The 765-nt window shown below is 63.7% G+C and overlaps 1 protein-coding gene across 1 annotated transcript in view; it reads left to right on the top strand.

The window, feature by feature from the left end:
• Positions 1–481: 481 nt before the first annotated feature.
• SDHC (succinate dehydrogenase complex subunit C) overlaps positions 482–765 on the top strand; it is a gene marked incomplete at both ends in the record, with an annotated part of 959 nt that continues 675 nt past the window's right edge. The window contains one exon of the mRNA XM_027633272.1: positions 482–595. Coding sequence (XP_027489073.1) covers positions 482–595 — 114 coding nt within the window. The remainder of the gene's footprint in view (positions 596–765) is intronic.

Below are 765 nucleotides of genomic sequence, written 5' to 3'. Positions count from 1 at the left end.
TGGGCACCCCTAAATCACCTGGGCACCCCTAAATCATCCTGGGACACCCCTGGGCACCCCTAAATCACCTGGGTACCCCCATGTCACCTGGGCACCCTCACCTGGGCACCCCAATGTCACCTGGGGACCCCCACCTGGGTCCTCTCACCTGGGCACCCTTAAATCATCTTGGGCACCCAGGGCACCCCAACATCACCTGGGCACCCCTAAATCATCCTGGGGCACCTCTGGGCACCCCGAATTCACCTGGGCACCCCAAAATCACCTGGGCACCCTCACCTGGGCACCCCAATGTCACCTGGGCACCCCTACCTGGGTCCTCTCACCTGGGCACCCTTAAATCATCTTGGGCACCTCAGCTGGGCACCCAGGGCACCCCAACTTCACCTGGGCACCCCTAAATCATCCTGGGGTACCTGTGGGCACCCCGAATTCACCTGGGCACCCCAAAATCACTGGGCACCCTCACCTGGGCACCCAGGGCACCCCAATATACGTGTTTCCGGGATAACTCCGCGTGTTTCCCGTTCCAGGTGGTCCCTGCCCATGGCCATGTCCATCACCCACCGTGGCACCGGCATCGCCCTCAGCCTGGGTGGGTGTTTGGGGGGCGGGGGGCACGAGGGGACACCCCTGGGACACCCCTGGGACACCCCTGGGACATGACTGGACATCCCAGGACACCCCTGGGATACCCCTGGGACATGGTGGGACACCCTTGGGATGTCCTGGGACATGGTGGGACACCCCTGGGATACTCCCAGG

The sequence above is a fragment of the Corapipo altera genome, unplaced genomic scaffold, assembly GCF_003945725.1.
Source record: "Corapipo altera isolate COAL_440 unplaced genomic scaffold, ASM394572v1 59710, whole genome shotgun sequence".
Classification (NCBI taxonomy): Eukaryota; Metazoa; Chordata; class Aves; order Passeriformes; family Pipridae; genus Corapipo; species Corapipo altera.
Note: the sequence above shows the minus strand (reverse complement) of the source record. Positions and strands in the feature narration are given on the sequence as shown.